Below are 16,357 nucleotides of genomic sequence, written 5' to 3' on the forward strand. Positions count from 1 at the left end.
TCCATTACTGCTACTTCATAAAACTACTTTAATGCCCCAGGGATTATTGCTCCAACTTCAAATGAGTACTCAATATAGTATATAGACATACATCAGGTTATTTTGACTTTTCTCCTATGGTGGCACTAAAATTGTTCTTCTACAGATGTATTCTCCAGAGGCAACAGCTTCTTGGAATGCTTTGAGGTGTTTTCAGTGTTGGGTGTGCTGACTTGGTATTCCTGACATCCGCAATACATGTGGTAGCCCCTATGATCTCCCACTAGTTCAGAAGGCAGTGGCAGATGGTGCCACCCACAGATGACTGTTGCACCTCCCCTTGCAATTCTGTACCTCTTGTTTCCCCTTATACTAACGCCTATTCTTTCAATAGGGCCCACAACCAGCAGAATAGAAAGCTGCTATGTAAACTTCAGGTTACATGCTCAGGCAACAACAGCACAACTCAGAGGGGTATGCACTGCAGAATTTTCTAGAACACACACTCACTGGCACAGCAGAAAGTCACTGGGCATTTTCTCTCAAAGATTACTATGGTAAATCTGAGCATGTGGAAGACTCCAGTTGTCACTACCTACTGTTTATTTTCACTGGTGGAGCACTCTCCCAGGAGAGATCAGGGCCCTGTGGGATTTACTGCAGTTCCGCAGAGCCTGCAAAACTGAGTTGTTCCACCAGGCCTGGTTGAGGGCAGTCCAGGAGTCTCAATCACTAAGACCTAATGGATGGCCCCCCAGCTGTTCCCCTTCTCCAGTGGTAGAATTTCCCTTTCATATTGAGTTTAGGCCATCTTGATTCTATATAACTGATTATTATATTGTATTTGTATGTATTTTAATGGATTTTATTGATGATTGAATTTTTTTGACATTTGGAAATGTTAATTGTACATTTATAAACCGATGCTACCCACTCTCAGCTGGTCCTTGGGAGAGTGGGCTATAAATTATATAAATAAACAATACTGGTTTTCACATTCTTCGAATGAACAGCTATTGCTCCAAGCATGTTGGGATTGTCACATAGTAAAGCATGGTCTTCTCCGTCTTTAAGTCTTGTCCACCTATAAGTTCTCAGGGTGGTTTTTTGACATCTCCAGATGTTGGAAGTGGCTCATTATGTTACAAAAATATACCCTTGCTGTATCAGCAAGCAAGTTAAATCCACTACAAAGCATGGGTCTAGCAATGTGGACTACAGCCTTATTTACTAAGCCTCGGAGAGCTCGTTCATAGTTTTGGAGTTCAGTGTCAGCAATATACCAAAGGCGCCAAGCTCTTTATTTCTTTGCTCAGACTGCCTGTTGCTGCTCTAGCTGTCCTAAGCCAGTGACTAGCTATGAAGAGCCAGTGCAGAGTAGTGGTTATTAGAGTGTTGGACTAAGATCTGGGAGACTCATGTTTGAAACCCCATTCCTGTCATGGAAGCTTGGGCCAATCACACACTCTCAGTCTAACCTACTTCAGGGGACTCTGGAGCAAGTGATGCTCTGTCATCTTGGTGCTTGGGGGGGTCAACAGTGGGAGGGCTTCTAATATCCTGGCCCCACTGGTGGACCTCCTGATGGCACTAGTATTTCTGGCCACTGTGTGATACAGAGTGTTGGACTGGATGGGCCTTTGGCCTGATCCAACATTGGCATCTCTTATGTTCTTATGATTCTTGTGAGGACAAAACAGAGCAGAGAACGATGTAAGCTGCTTTGGGTCCCCATGAGGGAGAAAGCAGGGGTATAAATGAAGTAAATTGCAGTTAAATGGCTAAAAGTCAATACATTGAAAGTGAATCAGAACAAGACGGAGGTTACACTGGTCAGGTAGGTTAAGGTCTTGGCAGACATATGCTTTCCACATTTGATGGGGTTCATCTGACCCTCACTGACTCAATTAAGTCTCTAAGGGTTATACCTGACCCATTTTTACTGCTTGAGAATATAGCTGTGATAAATGCTTTCTACCATATTCATTTAGCCCAGAAGATGGCTCCCGACCTTGACCTAGCCCATTTGGTAACTGAAGCTAGATTGTTGTAATGCAGTCTATATGGATCTGCCCTTGAAGACAATATGGAAGCTCCAGCTGGTACAGGGCACTGTAGCTTGATTACTACCTACATTTAGGCAGTGTGCTTATTGTACCTATTCTGTAGTCACTCCATTGCTTATCTATTTGATTTATACCCTGCCCTCCCCACCAAAGCAGGCTCAGGGCGGTTAATATCAACAAATCCATGTAGAGCATGGTCTGTTGGAATGGCCTGCCCGATGAAGTCAGAAAGGCTCCCAGACTTCTATGTGTCAGTCAAGGAGTGTATAGAATGGATAAAACAGAAATATTCAGGAGGACTTTTTGATGGATTTTTTTTGCAGTTTTATTTTTTTGGATTATGATATCACTGAGCACTTTGTTTATATAGGAATTTTAAGATGTACTATGTTTTAAATTTATTATGTATATTATGTTTTTATAATGGCAAGGTTCTGCCTTGCCTCTGTAAGCCGCCCTGAGCCCATGGGGAGGGCGGGGTATAAATATGAAAAATAAAATAAATAAATAAATTTTACCTGATCTATGCATGGCTTATTGTATGTACTATCGTGTTTGTACTGCATAGTCCTCTAATCTTGTAATCCAGGTTTTTTTATTTTTATAACAGATTTTTATTTTTTTATGTTGTCGAAGGCTTTCACGGCTGGAGTTCATTAGTTGTAGATTTTCCAGGATGTATGGCCATAGTCTTGGCATTGTAGTACCTGACATTTTGCCAGCAGCTGTGACTGGCATCCTCAGAGGTATAACACAGAAAGATGGAGTACTCTCTGTGTCAAGGTAAGAAGGAAAATGGTAGGCAGGTAATTTATATCTACTCAGGAAGGTGGGGTAGTGCTGAGTCGTTACCTTGGAGGAGTTTCCCAGGCTGTGACATGCTAATGGAGAAGCTTTCCTGAGGAGGTTCTTTTGCAAATGGATTGGCTGTTGAAATTCTAATCTTATCTGTAGTGGTGTTGTAAGATGTAGAGCATTTTGTATTTTTCAGGACAGGAAACCATGCCCTATTTATTTTTAAACTTTCTTCTTTCCTGTTGAAATTGTGTTTATGTTTATGAATTTCAATGGCTTCCCTGTGTAATCTGACATGGTAATTGGATGTCCAGCATTTCAGTGTCTTGGAATAAGATACTGTGTCCTGTTTGAGTGAGGCTATGTTCAGCCACTGTTGATTTTTCAGGTTGGCCAAGTCTGCAGTGTCTTTCAAGTTCTTTCATTCTTGTCTGGATGCTACGATGTGTGGTCCCAATGTAAACCTGTCCACAACTGCAGGGTATGTGGTATACTCCTACAGAAATGGGGGGTTCTCTTCTGTCTTTTGTTGATCATAGCATCTGTTGTATTTTTCTGGTGGATCTGAATACTGTTGATAGATTGTGATTTTTCATAAGTTTTCCCATCTGATCAGTGATTCCTTTGATATATGGCAAAAACACTTTTCCTGTGGGAGACTGTTTTTCCTCAGTTGTTTTTGTTGTTGTTGTTCAGTCGCACAGTCGAGTCCGACTCTTCGCGACCCCATGGACAAGATCTCACCAAGCCCTCCTGTCTTCCGCCGTCCTCTGAAGTTTGCTCAATTTCATGTTGGTTGCATCTATGACACTGTCTAACCATCTCATCCTTTGCCGTCCCCATCTTCTTTGACCTTCAATCTTTCCCAGCATCAGGGTTTTCCCCAGTGAGTGCTCCCTTCTCATTTGGTGGCCAAAGTATTTGAGCTTCAGCTTCAGTATCTGGCCTTCCAGAGAACAGTCAGGGTTGATTTCTTTTAGGATTAACTGGTTCGAACTCCTTGCAGTCCAGGGGACTCTCAAGAGTCTTCTCCAGCACCATAATTCAAAATAATCTATTTTTCAGCACTCGGCCTTCCTTATAGTCCCACTCTCGCAGCCATACAGTACTACTGGGAATACCATTGCTTTGACCATCCGGACTTTTGTTGGCAGGGTGATGTCTCTACTTTTTATCATGCTTTTGAGGTTTCCTCCCAAGGAGCAGGCGTCTTTTAATTTCATGGCTGCTGTCACAGTCTGTGGAGATCTGGGATCCCAGGAACGTGAAGTCTGTCACTACTTCTTTTGTTTTGTTTGTTTTACCTTTGGTTTAATCGTTCTTCTGATTTCATTCTTGGAGTAGCCATTCGCTTGAAGTGAGTCATTTAGATGATTTAGTTCATCATTGAGAAAGTGCGGTTCACATATCCACCTTGCACAGTCTACTAATGTTTTGATTATGCCTCTTTTTTTGCTGAGGATGGTGATTGGAGTTTTTGTGTAAATAACAATCCGTGTGAGTTGGTTAGCTGCTGTAGATTTTCTGGGCTGTATGGCCATGGTCTTGGCATTGTAGGACCTGACATTTCGTCAGTAGCTGTGACTGGCATCCTCAGAAGTATAACAAAAAAGATGGAGTACTCTCTGTGTCAAGAAAATGGTAGGCAGGTAATTTATATCTACTCAGGAAGGTGGGATAGGGCTGCGTCATTATCTTGTAGTTCTCCAGGCTATGAACATGCTAATGGAGGAGCTTTCCTGAGGAGGTTCTTTTGTGTATGGATTGTTTCCTGAGGAGGTTCCTGTTTCCTGAGGAGGTTTCTTTGTACGTGGATTGGCTGTTGAAATTCTAATCTTATCTGTAGTGCTATTGTCAGATGTACAGCCTTTTGTGTTTTTCAGGACAGGAAACCATGCCCTTTTTATTTTTAAACTCCCTTCCTGTTGAAATTGTGTTTATGTTTATGAATTTCAATGGCTTCCCTGTGTAATCTGACATGGTAATTGGAAGTGTGAGTTGGTGTTTTTTTTAATTTGCAGCATTGTTACCCCGTGGTGTTTTTTTTTTTACATTGTGTGCATCATACTGTTTATTGTATTGTCGTCCTCTCATTCTGTAATCCACCTTGAGCCCCAGTGAGAAAGGTGGACTATAAATGAAGCATATAAGTACATAATTGTTCAGGCTGAAATCAAGCAGAAGGGTCAAGTGCAAAAAACATTTCTTCACCAGAACAGGCCTCTGCTCTTGTTCTCGCCGCAAACCACATTCTTGCGTGCAGTTTGTTCTGGCCAAAGAAATAAAGCCTGATCCAACTTCTAAAGAGAGAGTTTGAGTTTCTTAAAGATTTCATGCTCCTCAATGGAAAGATTAATATCAATTTGTCATACTTACTGGGAAAATGGACATTTGTCTCTTCTGTGCGGCGTGTTTTAAGTCGGTAAAAGCTTCTCTTCCAAGCCCTCTGTCAGGAGTGTTTAAAATACGAGCAAAGGCAAGATCATTCTTGGAGTTCACCAACAAGCTTAGATATGCAAACAGAATTTTCTTCACCACCAAAGGCAGCTACATTAAGAAAAAAATCCAGTTACTGTTTTTCTCATGAAAAATGGATTTAGCAATAAGACAGGGGAGGGAAAAAAACAAATATGCTATCCTAGGTTTCTGTTCTGTTAGAAGAAACTGGGTGAGGAAGAAAGTAAGCAAATATTGAGTGGCATGGATCTTTAATATGCCACTTTAATATTCTACTGTCCCATTCATGGGATCCTGCTTTGAAGATTATATGCTTATCTATTAATCAAATTTATTTTCATGCTTCCTCTAAGGAGCTTTGAGCTGTATACATGGTTCACCTAACCTCCATTTTATCCTCAATACAGTCCTGTGAGGTAGGATGGGTTCAGAGCCCAGGGTTGGCTTAGTGAACTTGATGATTAAAACCAGGATCTTCCACAAATGCTCTAACTGCTGCACAACATTGGCTTATTAAAGACTTGATCCAAATGCCAGAAGTCAAAGAAAATATTATTTGGTTATTAATTGGGCTTTGAATAACAACCAGCGTAGGTGACAGCCAGTTTGGTGTAGTGGTTAAGTGCACGGACTCTAATCTGGGAGAACCGGGTTTGATTCCCCACTCCTCCACTTGCAGCTGCTGGATGACCTTGGGCAAGCCATAGTTCTGGCACAGCTGTTCTCTCAAGGATAGTTCTGGAAAGAGCTCTCTCAGTCCCACCTACCTCACAGGGTGTCTGTTGTGAGGAGGAGAAGGAGTTTGTAAACCGCTCTGACACTCTGAGTGAAGGGCAGGGTATAAATCCAATCTCTTCTTTTATGAAGGTGATCAGTTTCAAGGAGGCTCTGGATACTGGACTGGCTTTTAAAGGGGGAGGAACGTCATCAGTGATTACTAAATCCATGTTATACAGTAGTTAGAGCATTTGTGGAAGATCCAGGTTTTAATCTTCATAAAGTCCTGAAGCTCGCTGGGCAACCCTGAGCTCTGAACTCATCCTACCTCACAGGGCTCTTCTGAGGATAAAAATGGAGGATGTGGGAACCATATATATGGCTCCAAATAAATATGATTAATATATAAGCATATCACCTTCAAAACAGGAGCCTGTGAACCAGACAGTAAGACCTCTTTATGACATGTGGCAGGAAGGCAATCACGAATAACTGGAAATGAAGAGAAGTACATCAGGTAAGAGAATGTGACTTGAAGATCGGAAGCCATGAGGTGATTCTGAACCTTTTGCCATTACTGCCCATATTTGTGGAAAGACCTTGAAAACCAAGATTTTATTTTCACTGGAAACAGTGATTCAGCTACCTGGTATAATGTGGGTTTTGTACCAAGCCATGCTTGCCTGTCAACTGCTACCAAATGAGGAAATTAGACTATTTTAAGTATAATACAGAGCAAAAATCTTACCTTTTTGTTATCCTGGCTTAATGTGTTAGTTGGTGTGGAGGGTGCAGAAAGAATGGAAGTATCGTCACTTGCTGAATCCGATGTTCCATTGATAAATTCTAGCAATTGTACCTTTAATAAGCAAGAAGAGATTTCAGTACTTAACTACACAGGCATTCTGCTACCCTCCTTTCAAGGAGGTGGGTTACAGGGGCTGCTCTCAGCCCAAGTACACAAGAGACAAACATGGCAGTGTGCAAGGATGTAGTGAGTGTCCTAAACAGATAAAACTATGTGGTCCAGTAGGGTTCACTGGTGGTCAGATCTCTATGGCACAACCATTGGATGCATTCAGATCAAGGCAATTTAAATCACCAAGAAAAAAACAAGTAAAGGTTGACATAAATCAAAATTTGCCATTATTATGCATCTGCTTTCTAATGTCATAGTTCTGTAGGGGCAACTCCCCACCCCCCATAAGTAAGGCTTGAGGAAACTGTTTCAATGTATCTGACAAAGTGTGCTCGCACATGAAAGCTTATACCATAAATAAAACTTCGTTGGTCTTAAAGGTGCCACTGGACTCAAACTTTGTTCTGCCGCTTCTGACCAACATGGCTACCCACTTGAATCTTTTTATACTTTATGAGCTACTTTGACAAGGTCTCTGGAGAAGTGGCATATACGTTCTCTAAATAAATAAATATATATATCCATAACAATCATTCAAAACATTGTCCTCATACAATCACAGAGAAGGCTATATATTTCTTACATATTTTGCATAGTATTACTGTTTTTAACATTGCTTATTTTTAATTTCCTTAATATTGCTGAATTGCAAATTACAAAAAAAGAAAAACTCAGACAAGTACCTCAAGGTGGGAGGAGTCAAAAGATTGCTACTACCTTCCTGCCTCAAAAAGGATGATGGGAAAGTCTCACAACACTCAAAATTATGCTCTTAGTACCAGATGAGACTCCTGCCAACCTAGCAGTTCGAAAGCAAGAAATTGCAAGTAGATAAATAGGTACCACTTCGGTGGGAAGGTAACAGCGTTCCGTACACCTCGGCATTTAGTCATGCCGGCCACATGACCACGGAAACGTCTTCGGACAGCGCTGGCTCTTCGGCTTTCAAACAGAGTTGAGCACCGCAACCCTAGAGTCGGATTCGACTGGCTTTCGAGCAAGGGAAACCTTTACCTTTACCAGATGAGAAGTGGCTTCTATCTAGTGTTCCTTTCTGCTTTTGTTTCCCTTCTTTGGGGAGAAAAACGGGTTTGTGTCTGTGTTATTTGATGTTCAGAATTATAGTACTGAGTCAACTGTAGGGACTGAGCAGCTATTAGATACAAATTAGGAGAAAGGGGGCACCTAGCTGATAAGGATGACACCAGTGGTGGCTTGCCAGTCTGTCCCTTGCCCCCAGTGGCAAGACCAGAAATATCTACATGAACTATTGTGCTGTATGAGGACTGGAAAAGATGTTTTCCCAGCAGTTCTTTCTTTTCATAGACCTGTGTCTAGGCTTACCATTTGCCTACCTATCGCAGGCAAACTTCCACTTCTACCCTCCATCACCCACACTCAAGTGATGGAGCAACGAGGGGGGGGGGTGTAGGGTTGCCAGCACCAGGTTGGGAATACCTGGAGATTTTGGGGGTGACACCTGAGGAAGCAGGGTTTGGGGAGTGGAGGGACTTCAGTGCGGTACAATGCCACAGCGTCCACCTTCCAAAGCAGCCATTCTCTCTACATGAACTGATCTCTGTTGCCTAGAGATCAGTTACAATCCCAGGAGATCACCAGCCACCACCTAGAGGTTGGTAACCCGGGGGGGGGGGGACTGTGTAGGTACTGTGACATCACTACCATGTGATCTCGCATCTTTACCATAGATATGGGGAAAATCCTATAACATCTTAGGGGGGACTGTGTCTGCAGCGCTCCCACTCCCCAGGCCTTGCCCCCCCCCCATTCCTGTAATTGCCAAGCATGGTCCTGGCAACCCTACTTATATCATATATATTCAGATACTATGTTTGCAAAAAAGTTGTTTCCTGTTGAACAAGGACAGTATGGCTGAACTTTACATTTTAAAAATCTAGTTAGATTTTTCTGCCCCAGAAAGAAAGAAAGAAATCTCCCTGACTACTCTAAGCTAACTACTACTTCTCAGATGAAGAAACTCAGTTGTAATAAGGGAATATTAGTGACCTCCCTGTTGTTGTTTAGTCGCACAGTCGAGTCCGACTCTTCGCGACCCCATGGACCAGCTCCCGCCAGGCCCTCCTGTCTTCCGCCGTCCTCTGAAGTTGGCTCAATTTCATGTTCGTTGCATCGATGACATTGTCTAACCATCTCATCCTTTGACCTCCCTACCAAGGCTAATTTGAGAACAAAGTCTGGCAGTATATAATCCTAAACAGAGCTGCACATCTCTAAATCCATTGCAGTCAATGTGCTTGGAAGGGTATATCTCTGTTTAGGATTGCTCTGTCAGTTTTTGAGTTATTTTGTTATGTTTTCATTGCTTTATTTTTTTGGTGTTAGATTATCCAGAAAGCACGATATGAATAAAAGAATACTGAGCGAGATGGATGAATGGTCTGACTCAGTAACAGAAGGCTCAAATGAAAGCATACCTTTTCATTGCATGCTCATAAAGGGACACCACAGCTTGTCTTGATGCTGCGCCAGATTAATATGGCTACTTCTCTGAAACTCTACTCTGAGTTACTTTGACATTAAGAGCATTATTTCCTTAGCTGTGCAGTGTCAGCCACACTAAAGTGGGGAAATGAGATCACTATATTTTATAAACCACATCATTTAAGCTTTTAAAAAGATATAGCAGGAAAATAAAGGTAGCAAATAAGGCTAATATGTGGCTTTGGCAGGGATTTTACGATTACTACATAGCTAACTTAGTTCTGTTGATGTCACTTTTTCAACTCCAGCCTTTTATTCCAGCTTTTCAAATAAACCCATAAAAGTTACTAGCCCACAAAAAAGCTTACTGTTACTAGCCCACATATCCATATATTCGTCATCTGCAGCACAACGATGGCCTTAAAGGAAAACAAGCTTATAAATAGATTTCTTGCTTAATTACCTAAAGGCATTTTTTTTTAATTGCCACCAACTAACACGGCTATTTACAATATTCAGTGGTAATACTTACAGGGGATATAGATTCGTTGCCTGGTTCTAGTGACCCGCATTTCTGATAGACATCTATAAGATCCATCATATTGCAGCGCTTCAAAAAACTGGAATAGGTACTTCTGATGTTGCTGTAATTTTCAGGAGCATCCACATTTTCATGCAATAGGCCCAGTTTGTCAGGCAGTAAGTGATTCCAGGCTAACAGCACTTCACTTAGTGATGCTTTAAAATCTCCATAATGCTGGCGGAGGAAATCATGTATTCAGGGGGGGAAAAGTTGCAGACTAATAAGATAACCAGTTTTACCAAGTTCTTTTTTTTTAAAAATTACCTGTAGACTTGTCCTATATTTGAGATTTTGCTCATGAAAAGCTTTACGCAGATATCCAGATTTTAATTACCCCTCAAACAAACACATTGTGGTAATTTGTGTCCCTAGACATGTTACATATGAAAATGATACTAGGAGAACATGGACGGGCCAGTGGCCAGTTTCTAAGCTACGTATGGAAATTCCCTTTTGAAGCAGTCCATGCTTGTAGCTGCCACCACTTCCTGTGGCAGTGAATTCCATGTGTTAATCACTCTTTGTGTGAAGAAGTACTTCCTTTTATCCGTTCTAACCCGACCGCTCAGCAATTTCATGGAGTGCCCGTGAGTTCTTGTATTGTGAGAAAGGGAGAAAAGTACCTCTTTTTCTACCTGCTCTTTCCCATGCATAATCTTATAAACCTCAATCATGTCACCCCTCAGTCGTCGTTTCTCCAAGCTAAAGAGCCCTAAGCGCTTTAACCTTTCCTCATAGGGAAAGTGTTCCAACCCTTTTATCATTCGAGTTGCCCTTTTCTGCACTTTTTCCAAAGCTATAATATCCTTTTTAAGGTGTGGTGACCAGAACTGCACACAGTATTCCAAATGAGGTCACACCATTGATTTATATAGGGGCATTATGATATTGGCTAATCTGTTTTCAATACCCTTCCTAATAATCCTCAGCATAGCATTGGCCTTCTTTATTGCAGTCACACACTGTCTCGACATTTTCAGTGAGTTATCTACTACAACTCCAAGATCTCTCTCTTGATCAGTCTCTGCCAGTTCAGACCCTATCAATGTGTATTTATATTTAGGATTTTTGGCTCCAATGTGCATCACCTTGCACTTGGCCACATTGAACCCCATTTGCCATGTTGACGCCCACGTGCCCATCCTTGACAGATCCCTTTGGAGTGCCTCAAAATCCTCACTGGTTTTCACCACCCTGAACAACTTTGTATCATCCGCAAATTTAGCCACTTCACTGCTTACTCCCATCTCCAAATCATTAATGAACAAGTTAAAAAGCAGTGGACCAAGTACTGATCCCTGCGGTACCCCACTGCTTACCCCCCTCCACTGAGAGAACTGCCCATTTATACTCACTCCCTGTTTTCTATTAATTAGCCAGTTTTTAATCCATAAAAGAACTTGTCCTTCTATCCCATGATTTTTGAGCTTACTTAGGAGCCTTTGATGAGGAACTTTATCAAAAGCTTTCTGGAAGTCAAGGTAAACAATATCTATTGGATCCCCCTTGTCCACATGTTTGTTCACCCCCTCAAAGAACACTAACAGGTTAGTGAGACAAGATCTTCCCTTACAGAACCCATGCTGAGTCTGCCTCAATCGCAGTGCAGGGTGGGTGGGCCACAACAGACCCCAAAGTCAGTCGCAGAAATAAGAATTCTTGGGAGTTGCTATGAGCATGGAACCTGCTGCTTTAAGAGCCCCTTTTATTCCCTTTGGCAGCACAGGAATAGAATAGCAGCAAAGACATCAGGAAGAAAAAAACCCAGGAAATTATCATTTTAGCCTATATGTTCGCTTCAGTTTTTCTTTCAATAATCTGGGGGTAAAAGTGACCCCAACAACCCTCAAAATATGCACTGCAGTGAGGGGAGAAGATGAAGGCGAGGGGAGAAGACGAACCACCACAGGGCAAATGACCTCATTAAGTTTCAGGAATAATTGTGGAAACAACTGAAATTGCTACTTAAATATGCCTTCTATGAAATCCCACATGTAAGACAACTACTCAAATAATTTTCTGTATCGGCTTAATACAAAGCCGCAATTCAAGCTAGATATATTTTAAAGTGCAATAGCCTTGAGGGTGGTTGTTCTCACCCACTCTCCACTTTGTTTTGAAACCAGTTCTTTGAAGTGTAACTACTAGTTAAGCTTCAGCATAATTCAATCAAGCCCTTTTCTCACAAGATGAAGAACTAAACTGTGTTTATACTGGTACTGTAAAAACATTTTAAATCCAAATAAAAACGCTGTCCAGATATCAGTTTTCATGATCAGGTGCCCACCGTGACAGCATATTATTCATAGAAATGATTGTGAGAGTTTGTGGTAGGACACAGAAAATGTTTTGCTAGGAATGTATGCCAGCTGGCTGATTCATAAAGGAAGTTCACAAAGTTAAATACTTTAATTCTCTGATAGACAACAGGAATATTATATTTCACAGGGACAAAATGAAAAAAGCAAGGTTTATAAACCTTAAGGCCCTGTGGTTTTTCCTAATATTATTTTGTAATAACCGTATTCTCTACAGAATCTTTTATTCTAAAATTTATTTTTATAGAACAAATTGGTAAAGCACCAGGATTTTAAAATCTCCTTAAAGACAGAAATATGTTGCACGATCTATTATGTTTTCATTCTGTCCATCCTCTAAAGAAGCTCAGGGTGAACTGCCTCTCCATTTCATTCTCACAACTCTGTCAGGCAGGTCAAAACTCTGTAATTGGTCCAAAGTCACCAGTGGAATTCTAAACAGTTACACCCTTTCTAAGCCCACTGATAACAATGCACTTAGAAGAGTGTAACTCTGCTTAGGAGTTCACTACCAGTCAGCTACTAGTCACTAGTACCAGGCTGGTGATGTGAATGGGTCACCCCAATTCCAATTTACCTACATGGGATCTCTAACAATAATGTCACTATAGAAATAATATGTAAGATAAACAAACAATGTTGTATCTCTTGCCAGAAAAACAACCAATTGCACCTCTTCAGGCAAGCATGTTCATCTGCATTCTTAACTTTTGAAAGTTCTGTCAATTGAGATGGTTTAATAAGAGGAGGAGCCAGGAACAAGGCAACAGATTGGCATTAATGAAGATTAAGATTCCCTACATTGCCTCCACAAATGCTAGGAGGCTGGGGGGGGGGGGGGGGGGGGGGCGACAGTGGAGTTTGGGAAAGATGTGCTGTCACTTCTGGGTAATGCTTTAGACTGCTTCCTTTAGTCCCTATGGTATTTACCATAGAGACTGGGCAAATCTCTACAGCATTGCTACGTGGAAGCCATTTTTCTCCCTGCTCCTTGGGGGCTGGTAATTCTCCACCCTAGACAAGTACATAGGAAGCCTAGTGAAGAAACATCAGCTCATGCCTTGCTTTGCCCATAAGGCAGAAGAATAGTTGGAAGAGAAACCCCAGACACATGCCCTTATATAATTTGATTCTTTCCAAGGAACCAGCACCTCCATAGGGAACAGAACAGCCCATCACTAATGCTCCATTACTTACTTTAGACTGACAACTAGGGCTGCCAGCCAGCCTCTTCACTCCAGCAGGGAGCGTAAAGGGGAGGAGGAGAAGGAAAAGCAGCATCACTTCCAGTTGTACCCAGAAGTGACATTCGCCAATCTCTACAGTAAAAAAACAGAGAAACATCTCTTCCAAGTACAACTGGAGGTGACATCGTTTCCCACCCGCCATTTTTGTTCCCACTGGAGTGAAGAGTGGCAGCCCGGAGATTACTGACCATGGCAAGCAATCTAATAAACCTACTGGCAACAAAAGCTGGCAGAAGGTAGCAATGCTGGAAGCTTCTGCGAAAATTTGTCGAGGTTTTGAAAAACATGTGTACGTTTTCAAACACGAACTTTATTTATTTGGGAATTTGGTGGTTTTTTTCCCCCTTTGGGTATTTCTGACCAGATTTCCTCCCCAGAAAATGGTGTTCTAGTTATATTGTCTTGCAACAACCTGTGGTTATAATTCCTTTCTGCTGTATGAAGCTCATAGATCTCTCTTTTCTTGTTTGAAATTTGCTGTTATTTGTTGTAAATTTTTATTTTATTGTAATTTACTGTTTTTAAATTATATGATATTGTTTTAACCTGGCACTTGTGCCCTGTAAGCCGCCCTGAGCCTTCGGGGTAGGGCGGGGTATAAATTTAAATATAAATAAAATAAATAAATAAATAAAAAGGGGAAAAGAAAAAAAGTGAAGGTAGGAGGAGACACTGTATAAAATAAATAAATCCTGAAGGAGGAAACAGGCCTACCTTCTGCCTGTGTTTAACAACCCTAGATGGGGAGTGGGGGAAAAAAGAAATATGGCTTGACCAACGTTTGTGCATGTAAAACAGCTATGTAACTAGATCCCAAGCCTCCAAGGTCCCAAACCTCAAAAGCACCTCAGCACTTGTATCAGCCCACTTGTAACCACTATCAGAAATCTCTGCTCGAATGCGATAGAGCAATAAAATGCAAAGCTGTCATTTGCTCATTGCCAGCCCAGATTAATTGGTTAACCCACATTTCACCTCACATCTAAGGTCATATTGCTATTATTATTTCTGGATTCAATGAAGCTTCCCTTTCACTTATTTGAGAGCCCAAGGCAATGCACAAAGCATTAAAAAAAAATTCAACGAAAGCCAATGAAAAACAACTCTGATCAGGATACAAGCTCCTTCAAAAACCAGCAGCACAACATGCTTGGAGATGTCGCTTCTCTGTCTTATAAGGTGAAGATGCAATGTGTGTCCAATTAAATATTTAATATGTTTCGTTTCTGAACATTTGCAAAACACATCAGGAGCTTTCTGTTGAACTGCTACTGTGCCTTATTGGCTCTGTGCTCAGTTGTTTAAAAAGTTACTAACAGTGCCATCCTAAGCAGAGTTACACCCTTCTAATCGAGTCCACTTCTGTGGATTTAGAAAGGTGTAACTCTACTCAGGATGGTGCTGTTAGTGCTGCTGATTTTAACTTCTCCACATTCCTGGCAAACAGGGAGGTTTTGTGGTTTCCTAAAATTCAGTCAAGCTGGGCAGTCCAAAGCTGCAGTACTACAACAGAGAGGATACTGTCCAGTTTGGTGTAGAGGTTAAGTGTGCAGACTCTTATCTGGGAGAACAGGATTTGATTTCCCACTCCTCCACTTGCAGCTGCTGGATGACCTTGGGAAAGCCATAGTTCTGTCAGAGCTGTTCTCTCAAGGACAGTTCTGGAAAGAGCTCCCTCAGCCCCACCTACCTCACAGGGTGTTGTGGGGAGGGGAAGGAGTTTGTAAGCCACTTTGAGACTCCGAGTGAAGGGTGGGGTATAAATCCAATCTCTTCTTCTTCTTCTTCTATACTATCACTGGATGAACCCCTTTGAGTGGTGGAACGCTGAACACTGCTCCAGAAAACTGAACCTTTTAGAACATAAAAAGAGCCCTTCTACGTCAGATCAATGGTCTATCTGGGCCGTTATCCTCTTTACCATAATGCCAGCTAGATGCCCCAGAAGGTCCACAAGCAGGGGCACAGAGGCCAAAGCTTCTTCTTGTTGCTCCCCTCCTCCCCAGTGACTAGTCTTCAGAGACCTAAGGATGCGGATGCTCCATTGAACCACCATGGCTAACAGTCTCGGGTGGGCCCGTCCACTACGAATTTGTCTAATCTAATCCCCCTTTAAACCACTTACCCCACTGGTCATCACAGGGGCACATTTGCCCTTAATTGCCTTTATTTGGAAAACGCCCAGTGGACCACTGCTATAGAGTAAGCCCCAAGGAACTAGCCTCAAATCAAGAAGCATAAAATTGGGCTCCAAGTCCCCAGCTGGTCAAAGAGGGCTGGCAATTGATAGTTTGGTGACGAGAAATCATTCCGTAAACCATCAGAGTAATTCTGATAAGGAAGTCTTGTGCTACCTTAAGACTAACAAACCCACTCTTATAAGGAAAAGTAAAGTAATTTTTGTCTTTCCTTCTAGATGCGGGGTGACCCAGACCTTACTTATCGAGATTCTGGAGAATATGCCGAGCGTGCCTCTTCTCCAGGAGGGGCAGGGCAAATCCACGCCGCATGCCATCGAGGCCAGAGGCCTGGGTAGCGGTAGTTTCATAATGGAACTATGACCTGCCACACTGAAACAGGAACACATTTGCCCATTCCAAGTGTCACTGGATGCTTTCAACATAGCTAGGGTTGGTGTTTTCACTAATCCATAGTCATGCTTAGCCCTGTGCATTTGAGGAGGGCATCTAGCATAACCAAGATACATTTTCTGGGTACACAAGGAAGCTGCCATACAGCCTTGCAGGTCTCGGTGCCTTCAATGTGGCCAAGAGACGACGCTGGATAGAATTTGGCACTATTACGAGAGGAGA

At 42.0% G+C, this 16,357-nt stretch overlaps 1 protein-coding gene across 1 annotated transcript in view; it reads right to left on the reverse strand.

Moving 5' to 3' along the window:
* PARPBP (PARP1 binding protein) overlaps nucleotides 1–16,357 on the reverse strand; it is a 46,805-nt gene that overhangs the window by 28,912 nt on the left and 1,536 nt on the right. The window contains exons 2-4 of the mRNA XM_015423451.1: nucleotides 9,929–10,153; nucleotides 6,763–6,873; nucleotides 5,217–5,387 (exon numbers count right to left, since the gene is read on the reverse strand). Coding sequence (XP_015278937.1) covers nucleotides 5,217–5,387; nucleotides 6,763–6,873; nucleotides 9,929–10,153 — 507 coding nt within the window. The remainder of the gene's footprint in view (nucleotides 1–5,216; nucleotides 5,388–6,762; nucleotides 6,874–9,928; nucleotides 10,154–16,357) is intronic.

Source organism: Gekko japonicus, unplaced genomic scaffold (genome assembly GCF_001447785.1).
Source record: "Gekko japonicus isolate JY-2015 unplaced genomic scaffold, Gekko_japonicus_V1.1 scaffold2231, whole genome shotgun sequence".
Classification (NCBI taxonomy): Eukaryota; Metazoa; Chordata; class Lepidosauria; order Squamata; family Gekkonidae; genus Gekko; species Gekko japonicus.